The sequence below is a fragment of the Mustela nigripes genome, chromosome 8 (assembly GCF_022355385.1).
Source record: "Mustela nigripes isolate SB6536 chromosome 8, MUSNIG.SB6536, whole genome shotgun sequence".
Taxonomy (NCBI): domain Eukaryota; kingdom Metazoa; phylum Chordata; class Mammalia; order Carnivora; family Mustelidae; genus Mustela; species Mustela nigripes.
The window spans coordinates 5,318,812-5,342,004 of record NC_081564.1 but is presented as its reverse complement, the minus strand read 5'-3'; the positions used below and the strand labels follow the sequence as shown (position 1 = coordinate 5,342,004).

Sequence of the window (23,193 nt, the reverse complement as noted above, 5' to 3'; positions counted from 1 at the left end):
GAAGCTAGCTCCCTGTTGAGCAGGGAGCCCAAAGCAGGACTCGATTCTAGGACCCCGGGTACATGACCTGAGGCAAAGGCTCAGACGCTCAACCGACGGAGCCACCCAGGCCCCCATAGCAATAGCCTCTTAATTGAATCCCACACCTCTAGGCATGTCCCCTTCCTCCACTGCCCTCCATCAAATCAGTAGGTGCATCCTTTATGCCAGAGATGTGAATCCAAAACACACCAAGACCATATCATCTGATAAGAAGGGAAGACTTTTGTGCTGCTTAATGGAATTACAAACAAGAATGGGTTGACCATGCCCTTTAAGACACCTCTTCTGTCCATGGGTGCCCCAGGGGTGCACTGTGCCCATAAGATTTGATATCAGAGGAGGCATTAACATAGAACGTCCTGTTAGCTGGGTCAATGCTTATAATCAGGTGAGCGGCTCCTCCTCTGGGGGAGGGAAGGAGGAAGAGCCAGAGGCAGGCAGATGTTCCGGGAGGCACCGCAGGGACCTCCTTCTCCACTTTGTTCCCCTACCTAAAACTCTTCAGGCCTTCCTCTGCCACTTACAGAATAATGTCCTAACTCTGCAGCCTTCTGTGCTGGTTTGCTGCACAATGAAGCCTCCCAGTACTAGTGGTTCCAGAATTAAGGGGAGGAGAGCCTATTTTTACTCTGTGGTGTCTGGGGCTCCAGCTGGGAAGCCGTGAAGGTTGGAGGTGACTTGCTGGCTCAGGTCTGAGATAACCTGAAGTCTCACTCACTCACACATGTATGAGTTGATGCTGCTGCTTTTTGGCTTGACTATCAGCTGGGACTATCACTGATACGTGGCCTCTCCAGCTGGCTGCTTGCGATTCCTTATGGCATGGTGTCTGCTTTCCAAGAGCAAGCTTCCAAAGAGAACCAAGTGGTAGCCGCGTCTTTGGATGACCTTGCTCCAGAAGTCACATAGTATCACTTCCACCAGGATGAGTCCCCCTAATTTTTAGCTGGCTGTATGGTCACTGAAAGCAAGACTACATCTCCAAGCCTCTCTCGCAACTAGGTGTGCGAGGGATTAGCCAAGGGATTAGCCAGCCAGTGAGACTCATGGAGAAGAATTACATACGGTTTTCAGAAAATATCTTTAAAGGGACATGGCACTCTGATATTTATCCCTCCCTTCTTGGTGGCTGGAATAATGATTTGATGGCTGGAGCTTAAGCAGTCATTTTGGAATCTTGAGGAAGAATCCCAGTGCAGAGAATGGCAGAGAAACAACATCTTGACATCAGGGGTCTTGACATCAAGGGGCACCTTAGCCATCCTTGGCTGCCTAACTGCATATTTCTATTCTGTGGGGGAGAAATACATATTTATGTTATTTAAGCTGGAATTTCTTTAATGTGATTATTTTAGCATGTAATTTTGCAAATTACCAGGGTAAGCCATCTCTAATTAATCGTAACGCTGCCCTGGCTTAGAGATGTGTGCCCTAGTATTTGTATTGGGTAATGCTTCTTAAAACACACAAACCTCCATCTTCGGGGTCTCCTTATCGAGCAGCAGAGGGAGCTACCCCAGAAGAGGGCAGAGTGGGTGCTTGGGGCCCGGAAGCAGTCACCTCTGGTTTGCTCTCTTCCTGGGCTGGGGATGGAACAGCTGTGTCCTGAGCCTCAGCCCGGCCTTCTTGGGGCTTTGCCCAGGCTGCTCTGGAGAAATCGACCTCCGCCCTGCCAAGCATAGAATGTCACCTTGTTGTGAAGTGGCCCAGTGCAGAGCACACACTGCCCAGTGGAAAGTCCTTCTCTGGGCTGACACCAGAAATCTGTTGACCTCAGTGACTTCCAAACCCAGGCCAGCGAGCACCATCTCCATCTATTCCAAGTTCATTTCCATCCCCTCCACCAACAAAGCCTCTGCCAGCCTCTCCTATAAATAGCACCCTGCAGATCCAGAGCCATCCGCCACCCCCCCCCCCCCCCCCGCCACCCTCCTGGTCTGCCTCCCGGGCCGGAGAGGACACACAGGAAGTGGAAAGTTATCTCTTCTGGATTCCGCTCTCTCTAGGGCTTAGAATGCAAGCCACCCCCGTGCCTACTTCACCTGGCTTTCCCCACCTCCTTGCTCTTTTTCGTCTTCAAAGGAGTGTGAGGCGGTGGAGAACAACCACAGGAAATTCAACAGGGAAATGTGTAGACTCTAGGAGCAGCAGACCCTGCCCATAAACCCAGGACCCACTTTCCACTGAGCCGTGTGCGTGTTCAGAAGCATTTCTTCTTGCTGAAGAACCGAGGGACTGGGTTTTTTGAGGGTCACTTCTCTGGTGGATTTGGCCTTTGGGGAGAAGTTCTAGCAAGGAAATGAGCTCTTGGAAGTTGGCGCCTGGGCTGTGATGGTGTTTTTCCCTATGAGAAAAGTTCCCCAAATAAATTCTCCATTGTACACAGGCAGAGACATCTGTTTCATCCCAGAGCTAACAAATAATTGTAGTTGGGGAGGGGGTACTTTCGTTGTGGGTTCAGGATTTAAATTTTATGCCTCGGTAGTTTTTACAACATAAAGCTTCTTCATTGGAGTGTAATTTACGTGTAACAAAATCATCATATGACGTGGACTGTGGGATGAGTTCTGACAAATGCATATACAAGCAAGACACAAAATATCACAGCCTCCCTGACATGTTCCCTTGGACTCTGCCCCGTGATCTTCCCGCCCACCCCAGGCCTGCTGATGGACGTTTGGGTTGTTCCTTTTTTTTTTTTGGTGATTAAGAACAAAAATTATGAACATTTGTGTACAATTCTTCAGCACAAAACTTTTGAGGCAACTTTCAAGACTGAGGGGAATCATGTACTACTTTGGGCTCTACTCCCACCACGTCCGACCGCCCCACAAAGACATGTCAGGTCTGGGGCCTGACCCCCGCTCCCTTTGGCTTTTGATTTCTTATTAATTTGCTCACCCAGACCCAGAATAACAGGCCCAGGAAAAGAAAAATGTGGCTTTACTCCTTCTCCGAAAGTACTGTGCTTATTTGAAAGGCCATGAAAAAGCAACATCCGTAATGAAAATCTGAAACATTCATACGAAACAAGAATTTCACGCCATCAGTATTAGGCTTCAGTTGTCACCCTTGTCACTTGGATATTTCAATTGTCTGTTTGAACTGAAGCTGGGAAGCCCTTTTAGAGACACTTAAAGCTTTGTTTTGTTTCGTTTGCTTTCTCTCAATGGGTTTAAACTCCTTCAGCAATAATGAGCCCGACTTGGGGAAACCAGTGTTTATAAAGTCCAAATGAGCACTTTCCACAGCAGTAGCTCTAAATCAAACCTTTTGATCTTTCAGCGCCGTTGGAAGGGAACTTAAAGGCACATTTTCATAGTGACGGTACTTGAAAAGCATCTACATCGGGAGAGCAAATCCTCAAGTTAATTTTCAGACTTTCTTCTTCTTCTGTCCAGCGTGGGTATATGCATGAATCCGCATCAACAGAGTGATGCTAGCTGCACGGGGCTCTTTAAGTACAAATTCAATAAAATGAAAAATTCAGTTGCTCAGTCGCGCTGGCCCCATCGCCAGGGCTCCAGTAGCCACAAGTGGCGAGTGGTGGCCATACTGGGTCGCACAGATGGAGAACGTAGCCATCACTGGGGGAAGTTCTAGGAGCCAACACGGGTATAATCTTTCCTCCCACAACCAAATTCCCCTCATTTATGGTGCTAATTGCATTTTCCTGGAACCTTCCATTCAGGATGTCTTCAAGCCCTCATCACGTAGGCTCTGGATCTTCCTGTGGTTTGGAGATGTTGGAGATGGCCACAGGGGACTCTTATGTCACCCAGGCAGATGGAGACCCAGGAAGCCTGGCTGCCCCAGCCGTCCCCATTCTGTGAACTGTTGGGGACACCACCTAACCTAACCCTCTCATTCAGCACCTCCACCTCCTTCGCAGAACAGTATTACCAGCCCATGAATGAGTGAAGGGAACCATCAAGTCATCTGCAAAAACCAAGTTAAGCCACAGGCGACTAGAAATGGCCTTTCGGTGGACACCAAGCAACTAGAAAATAAGAAATCTTACCATGGAAAAAGTTCACTGAATGAGATCTCTTAAACATGTTCATCTTACTTCATACTGGATCTCAGCCCCTTCTTTTCCCTGGGTTCGGGCTGATATTTCTTACTTGCTTGGGCTTTCAGGGGAGGAAGCGTGAGCAAGCTGGCCCTTCTTCCTCCAGGGGCTTGGAGGGCATTTGACAATCCTGCCTGTTGACAAAAGTCACCAGGAGAATTGCAGGGAGCCTGGGAGGGCTGGTCGCCTGGCGCACACAGAAGCCTGCCGGGTCTGGGTGGGGAGCAAGTGGCCAGCTGGCCGAGTGGGTTCCAGGGGGTTTTGGAACAGAGAAAAGGCGACTCTAGCGGTATTTGGGTGTGGACGCTGGCCAGTCTTTGGTGGAGGTCGGGACTCCCCCTCTCACCAGCTACATGCCTCAGCGAGTGATTTAGCCCAGTTCCCTTATCTGCCAAGTGGGGAAATGATACTGTCCATCTGATGGAGTTGTTTTGAGGGTAAAATGAGGAAAAGCATGGAAAGCACTTGGCACTGTGCTCAGCCACAGATTTGTTGGGTTACAGACAGATGATGTTTTCTAGAGCCTTCTAGCTCCTGCGCAGCCTTAGGAAAGCCGGGAAATTCAGTTAATTAACTAGGACTTATATTGAGGAAGCTCTTCCTGAGAGTCTAGGAAGATTAGGGAAGAAATTTCTTTAGGTAAGTTTTGTTTTTGTTTTTAAGAAATAAAAATACAAGGGTGCCTGCGTGGCTCAGTTGGTTAAGCATCTGCCTTGAACTCAGGTCATGGTCCCAGGGTCCTGGGATGGAGTCCCACATCGGGCTCCCTGCTCAGCAGGGAGTCTGCTTCTCCCTCTGTGCTCTCTCTCTCAAATAAATAAATAAAATATTTTAAGGAAAAAAAAATAAAAATAAAAATATAAACTATGCAAAATTTTGGCTCCCAGTAGTAAAATATTATTTAAAATAATGAGATACTTACTGCTTATCAGTTTGGCAAAAATCAGGTCTTTCAATACCCAGTTTTGAAAAGGGTTCTGGAAAATGGGCCCCTCAGAGACACACGATAGGAGTAAAATCTGAGACTTTTCTAGAAGATCATTTCCAAAACAGCAAACCTTGAAACATTTCTACTCTTTGACTCTCTGACACCACGTCTAGAAACCTGTCATGAGGAACGTCCATAGGGGTGCACCAAGGTTTGTTTCTAAGAATGCTTAATGCAGTTTCGTTTCTAAGAATGTTCCAAAAGAAGGGAAATGACCTAAAATGTACAACAGTAGGTGACTGGCAGTATAAATGTTGGTTCACCTTCATAAGTTACGTCCTCAAGGGGTGCCTGAGGGCTCAGCTGGTTAAGCATCATGTGCCTTCGGCTCAGGTCATGATCCCAGGGTCCTGGGTTAGAGCGCCAGGTCTGGCTCCCTGCCAGTGGGGTGTCTGCTTCTCCCTCTCCCTCTTCCACTCCCCCTGTCTGTGTTCTCTGGCTCTTTCTGCCAAAAAAGTAAGTGAAATCTTAAAAAAAAAAATTATGTTGTCAAATAATAAAGGAAAATGTCCCCAATACTGTAAGAAAAATTCAGTCATATTATCTATATAATTTGAATCTATCAAAAACGTATGTCCATGGAAACTAGTATTAAAGAACTTCCACCTTAATTTGACAGAGAGAGATCACAAGTAGGCAGAGAGGCAGGCAGAGAGAGAGAGGGAAGCAGGTTCCCTGCTGAGCAGAGAGCCTGATGCGGGACTCGATCCCAGGACCCTGAGATCATGACCTGAGCTGAAGGCAGCAGCTTAACCCACTGAGCCACCCAGGCGCCCCTGTTTGTTTGTTTTTTAAGGTGAACTAAAAAGGGCTTTCAAAAGCAAGAATGAAATTTGTGTTTACTGAAAAGGAAAATCTTTCTTCATTCATTCCTGAGAGGTAACATTAAAGAAAGAAATCTGAGGAAGTAAAGTCTCTTTTGAGATTTGCTTCCAAATAAAAGGTCTATAAATGGGGAAAAGAAAATGGATGATCCCCACCCACATCTGAACTACAAAGATCTCTGGAAAATCGTTTGGGTGACTTAGTTCCTTCTCAGTGCTCTTCTGTATTTTTCAGGGTACCATTTCAATATATCACTTTCATAATCCGAGAGAAACCAACAGTGATTTTTTTTTTCTATCTTTCAAGGATACAACAATCTATAAAACAATAAATCCAAACTTTCTGAACAAATATATGAGATCTTTTAACTCAAGTGTTTTCCTTCAAAGTAATGACCTTGAATTGTGTCATGCTTCTTCTAGCAATGGTGCTGCCATTAGTATTATCTTTATAAATTCCTTTTCAAGGCAGCCTGTAAATTACAGGTGAAAATCAATCTTGTTGAGCTATACCTGCTTTAATAATGACGGCATTAACGAGATAAATTACCGTACTTACGTACTATGCTGAGTTCCAGATTACATTAGGCTGTTTGCAAGAACCAAGTCCACCTTCCTAAAGGTTGAAGATTTTTTTTTGGATCTGCATATTTTTGACAGGAGTAGAAGACAGGTTTTGAATGCGGTTCCAAGAAAAATGGGGAGGGGCTGCTACATTTGTCTCTTCTCATTCTCTTACCCCTTAACCTCTTTACTGTCTGTGGAGAACGTAACCTCGGGAGAAAATGTCAAAATATTCACAGGCCCGCTTTTCCTGGAGTAGCATGTTTTTTCATTAAGTCTTTCCTGTGACCTTGAAATCTCTTGTCACAGGTCAAATGTTCCAAGGAAACTTCTTGGTCTACATCAAACTTCAGCGTCTGCCAAAGGAAATGCAAATGAACTGCTTAGGCGGGACTAGGGCAATAGACCCAAGGGGGTTGACATGGAGAAACGGAGAGCCCTTCCCGTATCCACGCACATGCAGACACAGACAACACACACAAACACACACAGACACGCACACGCACACACAGTGGGACTATTAGCTCTAAAGGGTTTCCAGGCTGCTCCCGTCAGTGCATTGGAGGAAATGGATTTCCCATCTTGAGCCACTTGGTTTGGGGTCTAGTAAATCATTGACTCTCTGTCCCAAAGGATTGTTTATCAGCAAATTTTGACCTGTCCAAGTGATAAAACATTCAGATCGTCCCTTAGTGCCCAAACCTGACACCACTCCGGGGTTTACAAAATATGCAGACGTTTGTACACATGTGTATTTTGTTTCTGGTGAACAAATGGAATTTCTGTGGGTAATTTTTATATAAAAGCTTGAACACTCAAAAGAAGGTCTAATCCTTGCTCATACGGTGTAAGTGTGGCAGGTCTGTAAGTTGCATGCAGTTAATTTACTGCTTATTTCCTTCACTTACCCATGACCTTGAAGGTCCCTAAGCTACTCTGCTTTTATTAACTTGTCCTGCCTTGCTGCTAGTTTTTATTCTATTTGCCTTATACTATTATTACTTTGTTAATACTTTAGGAATCTTTATTTCATTCCTAACTATAGCTTCTTCAGCTAGAAACAATCTTTATCTTGACGAAAATTTTGCTTATATACTGTATTGGTAGATAGTAATCTCTTTCCTATCATGGGAATTTGATGGAAAGTCCTTTGCCATTATTTTTAACTTCCTGTACATACTTGCTTTTTGTATCTCTTGCGAATGACCACTTCGAGACACTGCCTTTTAACCAGTAAATCTCAGCTGTTTACATTTATTGTTATGATGGCTTTGCTCTCCTTGTTGGTTACTCGATTTTGTTTTCTGTCAGCTAGGCTTCTTCGAGCTCACACACCCAGAAGAATTTTAATTTGGGAATGTCCTGTTTTCAATCATATAACATTATGTTTAAATGGCGCATACCTGCATTTTCATGTCACCCATGAGAAGCGGACTTGTTTTCAGGATTTGGTGTTTTTGAGTTTGCGGAGTCAGTTTACAACCCAACCATCTACCCCACTCAGCTTCCAGAATTTTCGTGCTCTTCTCTCCCTCCTCCCCTCTCCTCTTCTCCTTGATGGTGGAAGCCTAAAAAAAAAAAAAAAAAAAAAAAAAAAAAGGAAAGAAAGAAAGAAAAGAAAAGAAAAAAGAAAAGCAAAACAATAAATGCTTTTCTTGTGGTTTCAGGGAGGTTTGGGGAGGGAGTGAAGTTAGGCGCATGTGTTCCATCAAATGAGTTAAAACCCCCAAAGCACTCCCCTGCAGTTTGCATTATTTGTTTTGTCTAAAATATTCAGGCCCTCATACACACTTTTCCCAACTGGTAAGAGTTTTAAAAATTCTTTTCCCATTTCTTCTGTCTTTGCAGTTCTTGACAAATGTCTGCTCCCCGGATGTCTGGGGAGACGGTGTGTAGGTGGTCAATCTTGTGAAGCTCTGCCAGGGTCAAGATAGCTTTCCGATGCCAGCACAGTTGAGTGACGTCAACGCAGACCGTTTTGTCAATGATCATCACTTGCTTTAGGGCTTCTGAAGACTGACTCACGGTTTGAGCGTTACCACAAGAGTCCTCAGAAATACCCCGTTAGGCATCTTTTCAACTTGGGCAGCTAAGAATTTTCATCTTTCTTCGAGTGTTCTATTTCTTTTCTTTTTTATCATTTGCCCACGTTTTTGGCATCTTCTGTCCTGTTGATCCCATGGGTTTACTGTTTTCTCCAATAATGTGAATGTCTTCGTTGTGGGAATTCTACCCTGGTCTGCTATGTGTCCCTCTGTGATCATGGCCCCGTTAATTCAGTGAGGACAACTGTGCTCTAGGGCTAGGTTAGGTGACACAGGTGAAGCATTTAGAGCAGTGCCTAGCCCATAGCCCGAGATTTTCACAGGACTTTAGCAGAGAGGAATACCCCTAGGATAATCCCGGATGTCAGCAGAGAGTAGCAAGCAGCTTGGAACGGGACCGATCTCTCTCTCTTCCCCCATTCCCCTTCCCCTTCCTGCTATGTCAAAGAGACCATCCCCAGAGCTGACGTTGATATCCTTATCCCATCATAACTTGATTTCGGCTTTTTCACCGATGGAGCTGACAACACCTATCATAGAACTGCCTGCGAACGTTCTGGTGGTGCTGTCATTGGTAGGATGGTTATGGCAAAGCACATCCATGTGATCTTGCTGCTAGGGGAGAGCCAGGACTCCCAGAATTCCTGGCCAGGTGGAAGGACTCAGTTATAGGTGGAGCATCTATTTGCATGTGATTTGCATACAGAATTTACTCTGCACAGGAGGGCAGGCCCAGCAAATCTCTTTCTCACTCGTTCATTGGTGCTGCACCATCGTGCCCAGGGCTCCTTAAATGTTTCTGGAGAGGAGGGAGGGAGGGGCTTTTCATTTCTCTGTTCTCTTGACTTCCTCAAAACATTTGAATATATTTTATCTCATCTGTTTCTCACAAGAGGAAGGGGACAGAGTGATGTGGCCCCAGGCTTATTTTATGGGTAAGGAAACCAAGATAGAATCACTTGGTGATTTATCCCGCCAGAGAAGCGAATGAGCAATGCCAAAACCTGTGGCGAAGCTTGTCCCCTTATTGCCGATTGAGAATGGGAGCTCCATCGACCTGAGAGCAGGCCCTGTTTCCCTGATGCCCCTCACCTCAGGACCTGGGACCCTAACTTGAGCCAAAGTCAGATGCTTAACGAACTGAGCCACCCAAAAGCCCCACTTCTCCTGTCATTTCTAAACCTGTAGTGATTGGAGAGGTGGGTAGAGAAATCCCCCGTCTGTCTCAACCTCAGGAAGCTATTGGGCCATACTGTCTGTAGGCAACATCTGACTTTCTGTTATTGAAGAAAACAAAAATTATGATCCAGAAGTTTCTCTGGATATCCTGCTCTGCCCAAACACAGTCAGAGAGGCTTAAAGGAAAGAGGGTCAGAAACATATGGAATAAATTCTTTTTAAAATAAACAAGGGTTTTAGGAATTGCGGATTGAAAAGAGACTCAGGGCAATGAGTTTTAGGCTTTCGCTAGGACCCAAAATGTCCACCAGGATTAGAACTAAAAGTCGGCTGACTCGTTCACTGTTCCAAACCAGTGAGTGGTGAGTAGCTCCGGAACCAGCCTTCTTGGGGTCAAGTCCCAGTCCTGTCCTTTGTGAGCTGTGTGAGCCTCCCTGGCTATCATTTCCTCATTGGCGATGTGGGGCAATGACTATGACCTGCCTGGTACCAGCCGGCATATACAAAGTGAGGTTGCAGGAACGGACGGACCTAAGATGGTCTGTGACTTAGAGCAAAGAATTCCTTGTCACACTTGCTCCAGGTCGTTTGAGGCAGACGGGGATGGAGCTCTGCTCCTCCTCATTCTCCCTGCGGGACTGGACTCTGGAGCTTCCCCCGGAACACGGCCAGCCTCCTGAAAGAGGAACGAGATTGTAAGACAAAGCTCTTGGGGCTTTCACCTGGACACGAGACCACCCCCGAGGCTCGCATTTCATTGGCTGAAACGTGTCCTGCGGCCACCCCACGTGCAATAGGCTGGGCGTGTGGGGAGGGCAGCAGATGAAATAGGGGGTTCGCATGTGTTAGGGGAGAGCGATACCTTCTTCCACTGACCTTCCATGCTGTTGTAAGGGTCACGTGTGCTCCCAGTGCACGCAGAGGACTCACGTGTTGGCCCATGATTAGTGCTCCCTAAATATTGTTACATTCGGATCATCACGTGACACCTGTCCTGTTCCGCCCCCCCCCCCCATCTCCCAGTTCATTGTGTTCTCCGTCACGACGCAGCGTCCTAGCTGAGGGCTCTGTGTGTTTTCTCTTCTCCCCTGTGGTAAGATAATAGAGGAGAAACAGGAGGAAAGATCCATTTGCTGAGCTGGGCAGCTCCCCGCCGTTTCGGCAGGAGAGCGGAACTTGTAGAAGCTCTACTAATTTTGTTGTGGTTTTTAAATAACTCAGGGGCCTCCTGAATGAGGGCGAAGGGTGGGTGTTTAGCTCCCTTTCCACGTCGTGCGTTTCTTTAAAAAGTAGAGTCTCCCTTGGTGCTTTGAGATTTAACATCTAGCAGGAACATATCTCAGGAATATAGTAGATATTTGATCAGGTTTTGTGGGATAAATGACTGACTGAATGAATGAATGGATAAGCGAATGAATGAATGATTTCTAGGAGTGTGCTGTTAAAATTTGAACAATTGCCTATCTTGGGGGGAAAAAAAAAGCCTTAGCTTGTAGTATCAACCAATGTCTGTGGGGTAAGTTCTCTTACCTTGATCAATCTCATGCTACCAGTGAGCTGTCCCTGAACATGGCTCTGGTCAGAGGTACAAGATGGCCTCGTGGGAGCCGTTCGTGGCGGTGTTAACACACCACTGGTTCCCTACATGACATTCTTACTGTCCACCCAGGAAGAGCTCACTTCATCAAAAAGCAATCCGTTCCATTTTTTGAGCTGTTCTCTTTAGGACCCTACATAACTTTAGGACCCAACTTATGTAGGTATCTCTGCCTGACGTCTTCCCTGGACAAGGGTTCCTCCCCCTTAGCAACAAAGAGCAGAATTAAGGAAGGTATATAGATTGTTTTGCTGTGTGACCTCAGACAAGTCCTTTACCCTCTCTGGGCTCCAAGGCATGAGGATGTTGAAAACGTGAAAGGTTCCACTGGACCCAGAGGATAAATGGCAGCCCCCTGCCTGGTCTGTGGGAGATGGCAGTGGTCTGGCTCCGGACATATGCCCAGCCTGGGTTAAGGAGTCCCACCATCATCACGCACCAGAATCCACAAATGTGCTTAGAAATCCTTCAACAGAAATCCCAAAACAGCCCAGCCCAGAGACTGAGCAGCAGGGAACCAAGAAAAACAAAAGAGAAAAACAATAATTCCCTTATTCTGGAAAGTTCAAATGTGGGCCAGAGCCTGTTCATACGATTTTAGGGCAATGAAAGCAATGGAAAATTTCGCTTGCTCACGTCCTTTCGTGAAAGCCGTCCTGGCGCCATTGTTGGCTCCAGGGGGGGCCCCGTCGTGCTGCAGGATGAATGTAAAAATCACACGCAGCCCTCACCGGCTTCTTAATCTCCAGATATTACAGATGACAGATGATGGTTGGATTTCATCCATGGTCTCTGCAGGGGCCAGACAGCCATGCTGGCTCTCCAGTCTGCGTCAGATGCTGGTGAAATTCAGTGGCGGGAGGTCTTGGCACCCGCCCTGGCTTGTGAAGGGGACCTGGTTTTCCCAAGGGGGTAACTGTCTGTAACCTTGGGAGTAAGTGCCAGCCTCCCCTGGAGAAGGCTGAGATTCCTGGCCCCCAGAGAGTGAATGGACCATTAGGAGCTGGGTGCCTTCGTGACGTCCATTCCAGGGGCTCTACTACTAAGTTTCCTTCCTCTTGACCCGCTCAGCTGTTGGCCCAGATGTCAGTCCCTGGGGAATGGCCTGCCCTCCAGGTTCATGCCCACCCCTGCTGCTGTCAGGAATCGTCAGGCATGCTGCCCCCCACATGCAATAAACCTCCAAAACTCTCTCTCACATCTCACTCCACCTCTCCTGCTACTACCCTATCAGAGTAGCAAGTGGGCTCCTATCCCATTTCAAAAACCCAACACGGATATCAGCCTTTTTATCCACCCATGTGCACACAGGCGAAGCTATGACTTTTCACAAAAAAGCAGCTTTGGATGAGTTGACAAGTGCCAGATGTAGACCCTCCGCATCAAGCCCATGATGGGATTTGGACGTGAACTTGCAAATTATTCTTCTCTTCCCAGAAGAGAATTATTCTTCTCTTCCCAGAAGATCTTCCCAGAAGATCCCTTCTATAGAAAATAGAAGCGTCTGCTTTTCACCCTCTCCTGAAGATGTCCTCTTCATCCTCTCTCCAGCCACTTGAGTGACCTTCAAAAGACAGGATTTGGAACAGAAAGGAGGCCAGAGTGGCGAGGCGTCTCCAGGGGTGGGGTGGGGACACGGTCACCCCAGGTGAGAACCACTGCTAATGAAGTGTGGACTTGACCCACTTTTGCTTCCTTGTTCCTTTCTCCACCGCGCTCACTGTGACCAGTGATGACATTGTTGCATTCCTCATCTCCTGTTTATCACCCTTGAAGGTTTTTAAAACATGGCTGCATGTCCTGACTCCCTCCCTCTTCCCTTTCCTGCCCTTCAGCCCCTTCTCCCTTCTCCCCTGCCTTTCCCTCACTCCATTAATGCAGAGGCAAGCCATGGGATAGAGCGGCTGATCAGAACCGAGGCTCAGTCCTACTTGCAACTTCCCAACCCCCATCTCGGGCTCTGGGCGTGGATCAGATTAGCAGATCTCAATCAGCCTTCCCAAAATTAACAAACCAATGATGCTTTGCTCCATCCCGGGCTTCTCAAACTTGAGCGCGCCTCAGAATCTCCTGGAGGGCCCGTTGAAACACAAATTTCCCGGCCACTCTTGAATTTCTGATTCAGCAGTTCTGGGGTTGGGCCAGAGAAGCTGCGTTTCTGTGAGCTGCTAGACCCGGGGAGATGCCGCTGCGAGGCCGGGGACCACACTCAGAACCGCTGGCCTGTTTTAACTCCTAAACACCACTGGTTTGCATTCTGGATTGTTCCTCAACTTTGTCTGCTTATTTTGGGGGTAGGGGGTGGATCGCGTTTTCGGGACGAAAGGAGTATGAGTGGATTGCTGGTGCTAATTCCTATCCCAGGAGTGAGAATTGAGATGTTGCAAGATTCAGCCTGCAGGGCACTGGGTGGGGGAGGGGGCGGTTCATGACCCTGGCATGCCGGAGGAAATGCCAGCCACGGCCTCACCTCCTCCTGCCACGGCCTCTCCTCGCGGGGGCTCATTAGCGGGCACAGTGACGGGTCTCGCCCGGCCCCAGCTCCGGGAAACATCCCAGCCAAATGACACAACCGTGGGAGCCTTTAATAGGCCTGGTCCATTATGCTGCCATTTAAAGGGACATAATTGTCCTTGCAAAGAAAAATTACAGGTTACCAGACTGTCAGAGAAAGCTCGGGTGAGCTGTCAGCCTGGGTAGCAGGAAAATGGTTTCTGTCCTGCTTTGCTGGGCCCACCGTTGTCTTCTAGAAGGGTCGAGTCACTCTGCTCAGACATAGATGCCACCCAGGGAGGCAGCATTAGGAGTAAAGTGGGCCTGTCTCAGCCCACAAACAGCAGCAAGTCAGGGCCTGGGAGAATAATGAGCTATTCCCGGAGATATATTTGTTTTCATTTCTAACCCCAAAGCTAATTCTAAGAAATGAAATTTGTGTTTGTTTTTCTTTAGGTATGTCTGAATTTACAAGTCCTAAGTATTAGGGAACGAGGTCAGGCAGACGTTGCCTACGCTTACACGTTAGATGAATAAAGCTTTTATTTTACATCCCTCCCTACTTCTTTCCAAAAAAGGGGAGAGCTTACAACAACAAAGGATCATTAAGAAGTAGAAAGGTTAGTATAACAGATATAACAAGTTAGGGCCAGTGAGAGAGGGAGCATCTAGGTCAACTATACGGATTAATAGTTTCAATGATGAAGCATAGGATTCAGCCCTGAGCTTCCCGGTAGCCAGGTCAAAAAGGGAAACATAGGCAGTCTCTTCTCTCTCACTATAGAAAGCAACTATTCAGTTTATTTCTGATACCAAGTACTAAAATACATTTCTGATGTCAGGCTTTATGTGAGGGATATCAAGTTACAGGGCTCTTGACAATGATTTTAGAGCAAATTCAAATATAGAATTCCCATGATGGCTTCTTGAAATAATCTTGGATGAAAGTCAATCCAGTAAAAGCAGTTCTTGAAGGAGCTAATCTGACATCGTTAAAGAGTCCTTGAAACCCCATCTGATCTGGAGACCCTTCTTGATGAGTAGAGGAACAACAGTACTTCAGCAAACTCTACTCCTTCAGCCATGGTGGTTACAGGGAAAAGGGACGAACACGCTTGCTGAGATAATGGGACTTCTGCCAAGTTACAGTAAATGCTTGATGCCTTCCAAATGCTTTCCATCACAGTTAGCACAAATCCTCTGAGGCTCTATATGGTCTGGCCTTGTCTGGGTCACTTCCAGCCTCAGGCCCTTTGCACAGAACACAAAGAACAGGGGTCCCTGGGTGGCTCAGTGGGTTAAAGCCTCTGCCTTTGGCTCAGATCATGATCTCAGGGTCCTGGGGTCGAGCCCCACATTGGGCTTTCTGCTCTGCGGGGAGCCTGCTTCCCCCTCTCTCTCTGCCTGCCTCTCTGCCTACTTGTGATCTCTGTCAGGTAAATAAATAAAATCTTAAAAAAAAAAAAAAGAAGAACACAGGGAACATCATTCCTTCAATTCTTTGAGTGCTAGACCCCTACTTATTCTTTAAACCTATGCCCAAATGTCTTCTCTTTAGAGATAACTTCCCTAGGTCCTCCCTGACAGCCTAATAGTACAGCCTCTCTCACCTTCAAGTCACTCTCTGTCCTATTACTCTGGTTCATTGGGTCTTCATAGCAGTTGTTACTCTGAAATTATCTTTTTTACTTGTTTGTTATTTCCACCCCCCCCCCCCATCATGAGACCAGGAATCATGTCTCTTACTCCTGAATCCTCAGTGACTTAAACAGTGCCAGGGAGTGAGAACATACCTAAAAATTATGTGTTGAATGAGTGAATAAACTAACATACAATACATATTTGGCAGTCACTGAATGGCAAGAATAGGAGCCCCTGTCAGTGCTGTCATGTACAGTTGTAGGTGTCGTACACGGCACAATTGCAGGAGGTGCTATTATTTATGTATGCCACTCCCCTCCCCAAGACATACACTGCACAACCTACATGGCTATGTGCAGCAACCATGGGATATGGGTCCTCATAGGGATGGGAACTGGAAAACCCTAATTACCAAGAAAGAGGGTACAAAGACTCCAGATACAGGACCTGAGGAGTTTCCTCCAGAGTATACCCACTGGCAAGACTCAGTTACTCTCCTGATTTCAGCTTTTCTCTGTGTGTCATTTTGCATATCTTCTCTCTGTTGTTTAGATGCCCTTGACTTCTGTTCAGATTGTCTTGGTCATAAGTTGTCTGAGGCTGGTCATAGCTCACCTGTGCCCCTTCTGCTCATGTCTCCTCTTAGCCCCACGCCTTTCTGTTCCTATCACCAGTTACCTGGTCCCCTCCACATTCCCAGTTAAAATTCTCCAGAAGGAAAATCCGATTGGTCTTGCTTTTCCTGTTTGGGCAGAACCTTCACGCTAAGCGTCCCCCTTGGTGGCCGTCCAGCCAATGGCTTGGCCACTGACATTGAGTTGCCACATCTTTCTATCAGCTGTCACCATGAGGCCAAAGGTCTATGGTACAGATCGGGGCTCTGCTGCCTGGTAGATGTCGGTTGATGGTGCGGCCTCTCTCCTCCTTGAATCATGGGGCACACCATTGACTTGCCCAGCCCCAACTCCACCTCTCCCAGGAGAGCCAGGAAAATGCCACATCATAACAAAGAACACCAGTCTGTCTGAACAACCAACAGGACAAGGGGCAGGGCTGCTATCCCATTGTGGAAACGGCGCCAGGAAATCAGACTTCTTACCCACTTTAGACACAGGCAGACCTGTAGGTTTTCATGCAAAAACAAAAAGAAAAAAAAGGTGGGGGGAGAGCAGCTTTGGATGCTAGACCTAGACCCCAGCCTCAAGGGCAAAAATCAGAAGGAGGTTTATGAAATGAACTTGCACTTTATTCTCCTCCACCCAGAAGACCCCAACAAACCGAAGCATCCATTTCTCCTACTCTTGGTAGCAAGAAAGCTCCTTGCTCCTTCCGAGCCTCAACGGTCCCATTTCTCAGATGGACACAGACACTGAGGGGCTCTCACAAGAGAGCTCTGAGACTGTGAGTCCACAGCCCTGCCCTGGGCCCCAGTGCTTGCCAGCGAGAAATGCCCTCAGGGAACCCCAGTCTCTCTGCCCTCTCAAGTGGCATCTTAAAATCAGGCCTTGTGGCCGATTCAGAGGAAGGACTTTTTCACGGATTCCCCGTTTGAAGCCCAGCATTGAAATGGAGGTCCGGGTCTCCCTCGTCTTTGACCTTCTCATGATGCCATCCATACTGCCTTTCTCAGATACGGTCTCCTGAGCCCTACCTGTAACTTCTCAGAGATGTGACTGGTGGTGCCCGTTCTCTCCAATGCCTGTCTCTCCGATGCCTGGCATTGCCTTCCAAATGATGATGCTCAAGGTTGGTTGACACAAAACCTATCAGACTATTGCCTTCTTAAAGCATTTCAGAAATAGCCTCCCATGACCTCAGGGCCTTTGCACTTGTTGTGCCTTTGCCTGGAAACCTCCTCCCCCAGAGAGTCTCATGGCTTTCTCTCTGACTTTATTTTTCTGCCCAAATATCCTTATCTCCTTACAGACCCTTCCTTCACCCTCCTCATTTGAGCGAGTACCCATCACGCTGTCTCCCTTCGCCACGTTTAGCTTTGCCTGTCAGGAGCCACCCCTCCCTGGTGTTACTTCTTTATTGTTTGGTCATTATGTCTCCCGTCCCCTGGAATGTCAGCTCCCTGAGGGCAACAGAGACATCATGGTTTCTTTCCTTCCCATCTTCCCAGCAACTTGAATGGCTCCTGGCACAGGACAGAAGTTCATAAATTCTTATTGGACAAACAAGTGCCTGATCAAAATGTATTTCCTTGTTGGTATCTTCTGCTGCTGTAAAGAGAAGGGTTTCCTCCAACGATAAGGCTCTGTAGAGTGACTAACTTGGCCCAGTGTGCTGGGACTTTCCTGGGCTTAGCACCGAAGCCTGGCGTGCCCAGCGCCGGGCAGCCAGGGCGGGCTGGTACCTGAGAGCTGTGTGACATCATCCTCCCTGTCATGTGGGAGGCTAATAGGAGCAGCTGACCCTTGCAATGCCCTCGCTGAGGCCCCGATCTTGTTCTAAACAGTTGGTAGTAATCGTTCCACTGAATCCCGCAGCAGTCCCATTTGGCTAATGTGGAAACTGAGGCACAAAGTTAGGTAGTGGGGAGGGGCTTTGAACCCATGCGCTTTACCCCAAAGTCCATGGTGAGCCCTACAGCTAGCCTGCCTCTTGAGTAGGCGTGGAAAGCTTTTCTAGCACCACAGTGCTCAGATCCCCGCTCCCTGCCCCTGCCAGCCAGAGAGAGGACTTCCCCCCTCCCCCAGGGCCGGCTAAGGAAGGGCCTCCTGTCAGCTTGGTCCCCAAGTCCCCACAGCTGCCGGGACGCCTGGTGCCGTGAGCTCATGCCTGTTCCACTTTCATCACCCTGGCACCAAATGCAGTCAGTAGAAAATATACATCTGTATAAATACATAACTAAATAATGTGGGCAGAGTAAGGGTACGCGGCCCAGGCCATAAATAACGCTGTCACAGGGGGTGCTTGGTGAGCCGACAAGAGCTCTCCTTTGAGAGATCAAACACCGGCTGTAAATGCCAGGCAGGGAGTTTATGAGCTGAGAATGAGCTTGTCCTCCCCTGGCCTGGGACGGCTCCCATGCTCCCCTGGGGATGGGAACGCGGCAGGGTGCCCTCCAGGAGCACGCCCGACCCACTGGGGTGTGCCTCCACGGGGAAACAGCAGCTGCCACAGCGGGGAGCCAGGGCATGGGACAGGACTGGAGAGCTGGGCCACCTGGTTTATACTCATCGAGGCCGGAACCTGCTTGAAAAATCCAGGAGAACACCAGCAAGCAAACACACAAGACCAACTTCCCTCCACGCCTTCCTAAGCACCCCCACGCTTCGACAGTAGCCTTGCCCTCTCCCCAGATTCCCAACGTTTTCATTATGGACATTTCACATTCACAGCCTCCGGGGCACGCCCCCCAGAGCGGCTTAAATGAAAAGGACCTGCCCACACCAAGTGTTGGCGAGGATGCGGAACAACAGGAACTCTCCTTCGGGGCAGGTGGAAGTGCAACACGCTGAGGTCGCTTTGGGAAACACTTTGGCAGTTTCTTAAAATGCTCAACATACACTGACCCTGGGACCCAGCCACTCCGGAAATGCGCACAGATGGTCACCAGAAATCACGTGCTAGGATGTGCACAGCAGGGCTCTTTGAAACAGCCCAAATCTTGGGAAGCATCCAAAGATCCATCAACAGGTGAATAGGACCGGTGCGGTATCTTCCCACGGGGCAACGTGATGGAGAAGGGGAGTGGGCCCACGTCGGCAGCTCCCAGCGCCGTGAGTCATGACCGTGACGTTGAGGAAGACAGGGAAGTGTGCATCCCGTGTGATTCCGCCAACACTGAGTTTGGACTTTGGCAGCGATCCCTGCGGGGTTAGGAGTCAGGACGGGGCTGACGTGGGTGCACACAGGAACTGGGGCGGGGCTCAAGGAGGCATGCGGGGACCCGGGAAGGTGCTGGTCTCTCAGCTGGGTGCTGAGTCCTGGGGTGTGTTTGCTTCATGGAAGTTTAGTGAGTCGTTTCTGCCAGATTTATATAATTTCCTGTAAATGCTGTGCTTAAAAAAGATTTTTTAAAGGAGAGTGCGTAAGAAGAGAGAAATAAAGCATCATGGGTGGCCGTGGCTTGGTTGGGGTGATGTGCTTGCTTGCTTGCTTTCTCTCTCTTTCTTTTTTTCCTTCTTTTTAAAGATTTTATTTATTTATTTGACAGAGAGAGAAAGAGAGAGCACAAGCAGGGGAAGTGGCAGAGGCAGAGGGAGAAGCAGGTTCCCCTCTGAGCAAGGATCCCGATGCGGGACTCGATTCCAGGACTCTGAGAGCATGACCTGAGCTGAAGGCAGCCGCTTAACCTCCGGAGCCAGCCAGGCGCCCCAGGGCATGTCCTTTCTGCCACTTTCCACTGCGGATAGCACAGCGGCTCACCTGTTTTCCCCTTGGGACTAAGGGGAAGCTGTTCTCTGTCTCCCTGTGAAATCTGCCATCAAGTCCACCAAAAGCTGGCAAGCCTCATAGGCAAGAGAGAAGCTCTCATTCGTACTGTGGCTCGGATGTCCCAGCGCCAGACAAGGGCGATTGTTTGGCTGCCGGAGTGAGCCCGCTTGCCCTGACAGTCATGTCCTAGCTGGAAGGCATAGGCCGCTCCCCCTGCCCCCCGGCCAGGACTGGCCAGCCCCAAAGTCAAGGACAAAGACATTTTTAGAAGAGTAACTGAGAAACATTTTGGCAGCCTCCCGGGGTCTGCTCAGGCCTGTAACTTACTTCAGGGTCTAACTGGAAGGCATTTGCAGCCCATAAAATTGACATGAGGCATCTTATTACCAATGTTATTCTTGGACCAAAATTCCACTTGGGAGACACCAGAGACCAGGTATAGAATCCCCAGGTTCACATGTCTTCCTCCAGCTAGTGTGGGGAGCATGTTGCAAGGGTGTTAACCTGGATGACAAGTGAGGTCAGGGATCCTCAGGGGACATATATAAATTAGCTCAAGAAGGTGCTTTGTGGAGGTTGTTGTGTTTTAGGTATGGGGGAGCTACCTGGGGTCCTCGGCCTTGATTTGAGCTCAGATCTGAAGGATGAATACAAGTTTCCAGGCAAGGAAGGAAAGAAAGAGTATCCCAGTGACGAGAATGGCACATGCAAAGGTCCTGTGGCAGCTTCAAGCAGAAAAGAAGGTCAGGGTGGCCAGGGCCCAGAGAGTAGCAGGAGTGCAGAAAGGTGGGCTGTGGCCGGACCCCCAAGGGTCTTGCAGCTCACCAAAGAGATTTGCTTTAGCCTAAAGCCGACAGAAAATTATTGCAAGATGCGAAGGGAAGACAGAGCTAAGGTTGGGACAGTGCTGACATGGTCCGATCTGCCTGATCTGAACTGGAGGCAAGAGAGGTGCACGAGGCACAGCCCATCTCTCAAGAGGTTTGCCATCCAGGTGAATGAAAAAAAGACAGCAAAGCAGGTGAGGGGGCCCGTGACAAAGCAAACGGATAATCCAGAACAGCACCGTCCACTAGAAACAAAATGTGAGCCACCACGCATCATGCACACATCTTACATTTTAAGTAGGTGCATTTAAAAAAAAAAAAAAAGTAAAAAGAAACAGGTGAAATTAATTCTAATAAATACTTTATTGCACCCAATTTATTTAACACGCTTTCATTTCCAGGTAATCAATACACAACATGGTTAATGTTTCACAGTTTTCTCGCGTTACACCTTTGGAATCCTGCGTCGTTCACATGCACAGCTTATCCCCGTTTGGATGAATTCATTTTTAAGAAGAATGTCCGAAGGACCCACCAGGCTGCAGGAGACTACACAGCCGCCACCCCCACACCTGGACACCTACTGCCTCCCAGCTCAGACACCTGCCACCCCTCCCTGAGGACTTCCTCTGCCCGCAGGAGCCACCTTCATCCTCGAGGCGCTGGGACACCCGGCCCCCAGCAGACCACTGTGAGATGTGCCCTCCGCCAGCGGAACGGAACCCCAGATGCCCACTTTGGCCCCTTCCCAGCTCCCCCTTTGCTGCCCTGTCTCTGGCTCCCCTTCCCCACCCCTCGCTGGCCTTCCTGGGATCATCTCCCACATTCACTCTTCGTACCAAATCCTCTTAGGATCTGCCCTTAACGGAACCCAACTTGGAAAATCCCTATGGTACCATATCACACGTATAAGTTTTTAAACCACATGAAGCCGTACATTAAGCCTAGCCTGGGGGATATGAAGACATGTCCGGGAATGAGAAATACCAGATTCAGGGTAGGTGGGAGGCACTAGACCGGGGGTGGGATGCCCTCGAGGAGGGTACCCAGAGGGTCTCAAATGATTTGAAACATTTTCTCTTAAACACGGGTGGCGGGTGCAGAGGGGTCTGCCCTTATACCTCCTGAATATCTGAAATACTTCCTCATCGTTAGGAAGGAGACACAAGACAGGCGTGTGCGCATCTGGGCAGTTGAAGGGAAGGGGGCAGTTCAGCGAAGAGATGTTGGGAGAGCAAATAAGCTGAGCCCAGGCTCCTGCCGAGGCCGCGGGGACACCTCCGACCCCTTACAGCAGGGGCAGCCCGGGTGACGCTGGCTCTTCTGTGTCACTCTGCCTGGGTCCTGGGGATCCAAGGCAGCCAGGAGGGCCGAGGCAGGGAGACCACGGTCACAGCCCCAGCACGACGGCAGGGGTGGGGACAGAGTCCGAACAGCAGAAAGCGTGGGAAAACATCACAAAGGTGGAACCCTCCGCCCTCTTTAGCTAATTGCAAGCAGGAGCCCCCAGCAAGCCAGGAGTCAGCGGGAGGCTTCGTCTGGGTGGCGGGTAAAGGGGAGGGCCTCCCTCAGGAGTCTGGACACCCAGGGGGTTTATTTATTTGAATCTGTCGGTTTGCACAGACCGACACATCATCTGTACTTATTTGGGAGACGGGCCGAGCCTGGAAGCTCTCTGACCTCAGCACGCTGGCTTTCCAGGTAACAACGGGGCTCTGTGTCCTCCCCGAGCTCTGAGCCCCCATTCAGGCCGGCCAGCCCCTGCCTGCTCCGTGCACGTGACCGCCGCCTCCGGGGCTGTGTGGGCGCTTAGGCGAGGAGAGGAGACAGGTCCACCGTGGCAGGCGCTCCTAACCCTTCTCCGTGCCAGGCTGTCCTGGGGTGCAGGCGCTCTCGGGAGAGCACTGGGTGCTGTAGGATTAATGACCTCAACTCTTCATCTCTCTTCGTAGCCCCATACTGTGCTATGTAACTCACTTCTCCAGCTCGATCAGGCTTCGTTTAAGAGTACAGCTCCATGGGGAGCCTGGGGGGCTCGGTCGGGTAAGGGTCAGCCTCTTGATCTCAGCTTAGGTCTTGATCTGAGGGTTGTGTGTTCAAGCCCAGCGTGGAGCTCACTTAAAAAAAAAAAATACAGTTCAATGGGTTTTGGCAATTGTGTAGCGAATTGATGTCATGTCACTAGCACCACGAACATGACCTAGAGCTTTCCAGTCACCCCCGACAGGTTCCCTCTTGCCCTTTCGCAGGCTAGCCTTACCTCCAAACCTCACCCCAGGCAACCTGACATTTTTGCTTCTTCTAGAATTTTATATAAAAAGGTTCTCATCTATGTACTTATTTGAGAGCGAGCACAGAGAGAGCATAAGTGGGAGGGAGGAACAGGAGAAGGAGAAGCAGACTCCCTGTCTAGCAGGGACACCCCACCCCACCCCCACCCTAACGCAGCGCTCGGTCCCAGGACCCTGAGATCATGAGCTGAGCCATGATATATAATGGAATATATATATATATATATATATATATATATATATA

At 48.7% G+C, this 23,193-nt stretch overlaps 1 protein-coding gene across 14 annotated transcripts in view; it reads left to right on the top strand.

The window, feature by feature from the left end:
* ZNF664 (zinc finger protein 664) overlaps positions 1–23,193 on the top strand; it is a 187,963-nt gene that overhangs the window by 150,547 nt on the left and 14,223 nt on the right. For 12 of the 14 annotated variants that reach the window (XM_059408233.1, XM_059408229.1, XM_059408231.1 and 9 more), the window contains exon 4: positions 21,060–21,349. The exons of the other annotated variants lie outside the window; for them this stretch is intronic. In XM_059408233.1, the coding sequence (XP_059264216.1) occupies positions 21,083–21,349 (267 nt within the window). In that variant the 5' untranslated portion in view covers positions 21,060–21,082. The remainder of the gene's footprint in view (positions 1–21,059; positions 21,350–23,193) is intronic. 14 annotated transcript variants of the gene reach the window in all.